The 2500-nt window shown below is 50.1% G+C and overlaps 1 protein-coding gene across 1 annotated transcript in view; it reads left to right on the forward strand.

Annotated features, from left to right (window-relative positions):
- pjvk (pejvakin) overlaps positions 1 to 2500 on the forward strand; it is a 7927-nt gene that overhangs the window by 2571 nt on the left and 2856 nt on the right. The window contains exons 3-4 of the mRNA XM_072452005.1: positions 1384 to 1525; positions 2052 to 2169. Coding sequence (XP_072308106.1) covers positions 1384 to 1525; positions 2052 to 2169 — 260 coding nt within the window. The remainder of the gene's footprint in view (positions 1 to 1383; positions 1526 to 2051; positions 2170 to 2500) is intronic.

Genomic DNA, 2500 nt, shown 5'->3' on the forward strand with positions numbered 1-2500 from the left:
CAGAGGGCGGAGTCTACTGTGTGCACTTGGACAGAGGGCGGAGTCTACTGTGTGTACTAGGACAGAGGGCGGAGTCTACTGTGTGTACTAGGACAGAGGGCGGAGTCTACTGTGTGCACTTGGACAGAGGGCGGAGTCTACTGTGTGCACTTGGACAGAGGGCGGAGTCTACTGTGTGTACTAGGACAGAGGGCGGAGTCTACTGTGTGTACTAGGACAGAGGGCGGAGTCTACTGTGTGCACTTGGACAGAGGGCGGAGTCTACTGTGTGCACTTGGACAGAGGGCCGAGTCTACTGTGTGCACTAGGACAGTGGGCGGAGTCTACTATGTGTACTTGGACAGAGGGCGGAGTCTACTATGTGCACTAGGACAGTGGGCGGAGTCTACTATGTGTACTTGGACAGAGGGCGGAGTCTACTGTGTGCACTTGGACAGAGGGCGGAGTCTACTGTGTGCACTTGGACAGAGGGCGGAGTCTACTGTGTGTACTAGGACAGAGGGCGGAGTCTACTATGTGTACTTGGACAGAGGGCGGAGTCTACTGTGTGCACTTGGACAGAGGGCGGAGTCTACTGTGTGCACTTGGACAGAGGGCGGAGTCTACTGTGTGTACTAGGACAGAGGGCGGAGTCTACTGTGTGTACTTGGACAGAGGGCGGAGTCTACTATGTGTACTTGGACAGAGGGCGGAGTCTACTGTGTGCACTTGGACAGAGGGCGGAGTCTACTGTGTGTACTAGGACAGAGGGCGGAGTCTACTATGTGTACTTGGACACAGGGCGGAGTCTACTGTGTGCACTTGGACAGAGGGCGGAGTCTACTGTGTGCACTTGGACAGAGGGCGGAGTCTACTGTGTGTACTAGGACAGAGGGCGGAGTCTACTGTGTGTACTAGGACAGAGGGCGGAGTCTACTGTGTGTACTAGGACAGAGGGCGGAGTCTACTATGTGTACTTGGACACAGGGCGGAGTCTACTGTGTGCACTTGGACAGAGGGCGGAGTCTACTGTGTGCACTTGGACAGAGGGCGGAGTCTACTGTGTGTACTAGGACAGAGGGCGGAGTCTACTGTGTGTACTAGGACAGAGGGCGGAGTCTACTGTGTGTACTAGGACAGAGGGCGGAGTCTACTGTGTGTACTAGGACAGAGGGCGGAGTCTACTGTGTGCACTAGGACAGAGGGCGGAGTCTACTGTGTGTACTAGGACAGAGGGCGGAGTCTACTGTGTGTACTAGGACAGAGGGCGGAGTCTACTGTGTGTACTAGGACAGAGGGCGGAGTCTACTGTGTGCACTAGGACAGAGGGCGGAGTCTACTGTGTGTACTAGGACAGAGGGCGGAGTCTACTGTGTGTACTAATGTCTGTCCATGTGACAACAGAAAGGTGGACCTGGACCACTGCCTGGTGCGGCAGTCCCGGAACAGCAGGCGCAGCGTCCTGTGTGTGGTGGTGGAGAGCATCAGGACCACAAGACAGTGTTCTCTCACGGTCCATGCAGGGGTCAGAGGCACCACCATGAGGGTAGGGCTGGAAATATACTGTCATGGTACTTACGTGATAATACAAGTACTACACGTCATGAGGAGTAGTACCAATACTCACCAGTTACTACTGAATACACGGGTACTGCAGTTATTTAGTGAGGCTTTGGACCAGATGTATCTCACCCTGAGGAGAGAATCATGTCATAATTCAAATAAGAATGATAGAAAATATACTACTGTATATTGTACTTATACTGTACTCTCTGTACTGTATATTGTACTTATACTGTACTCTCTGTGTACTGTATATTGTACTTATACTGTACTCTCTGTACTGTATATTGTACTTATACTGTACTCTCTGTGTACTGTATATTATACTTATACTGTACTCTCTGTACTGTATATTGTACTTATACTGTACTCTCTATGTACTGTATATTATACTTATACTGTACTCTCTGTGTACTGTATATTGTACTTATACTGTACTCTGTGTACTGTATATTGTACTTATACTGTACTCTCTGTGTACTTATACTGTACTCTCTGTGTGGCTTTAGTTCCAGATCGATGACGGCCGGAACCCCAAAGGCCGAGACAAGTCCATCGTGATCCCAGCTCACACCACCATCGCCTTCAGTGTTTGCGAGCTGTTTGTGAGGCTGGACGGACGCCTGGGTCAGTACACACAGTACACACAGTACACACAGTACACACAGTACTCACAGTACACAGAGTACACACAGTACACAGAGTACTCACAGTACACAGAGTACACACAGTACACACAGTACACAGAGTACTCACAGTACACACAGTACACAGAGTACACACAGTACACGCAGTACACACAGTACACAGAGTACTCACAGTACACAGAGTACACACAGTACACACAGTACTCACAGTACATACAGTACTCACAGTACACACAGTACACACAGTACACACAGTACTCACAGTACACACAGTACACACAGTACTCACAGTACACACAGTACACACAGTA

Source organism: Eucyclogobius newberryi, unplaced genomic scaffold, assembly GCF_026437365.1.
Source record: "Eucyclogobius newberryi isolate DKJ021-1_F unplaced genomic scaffold, fEucNew1.0.hap1 SCAF_1, whole genome shotgun sequence".
In the NCBI taxonomy this organism is placed as follows: domain Eukaryota; kingdom Metazoa; phylum Chordata; class Actinopteri; order Gobiiformes; family Gobiidae; genus Eucyclogobius; species Eucyclogobius newberryi.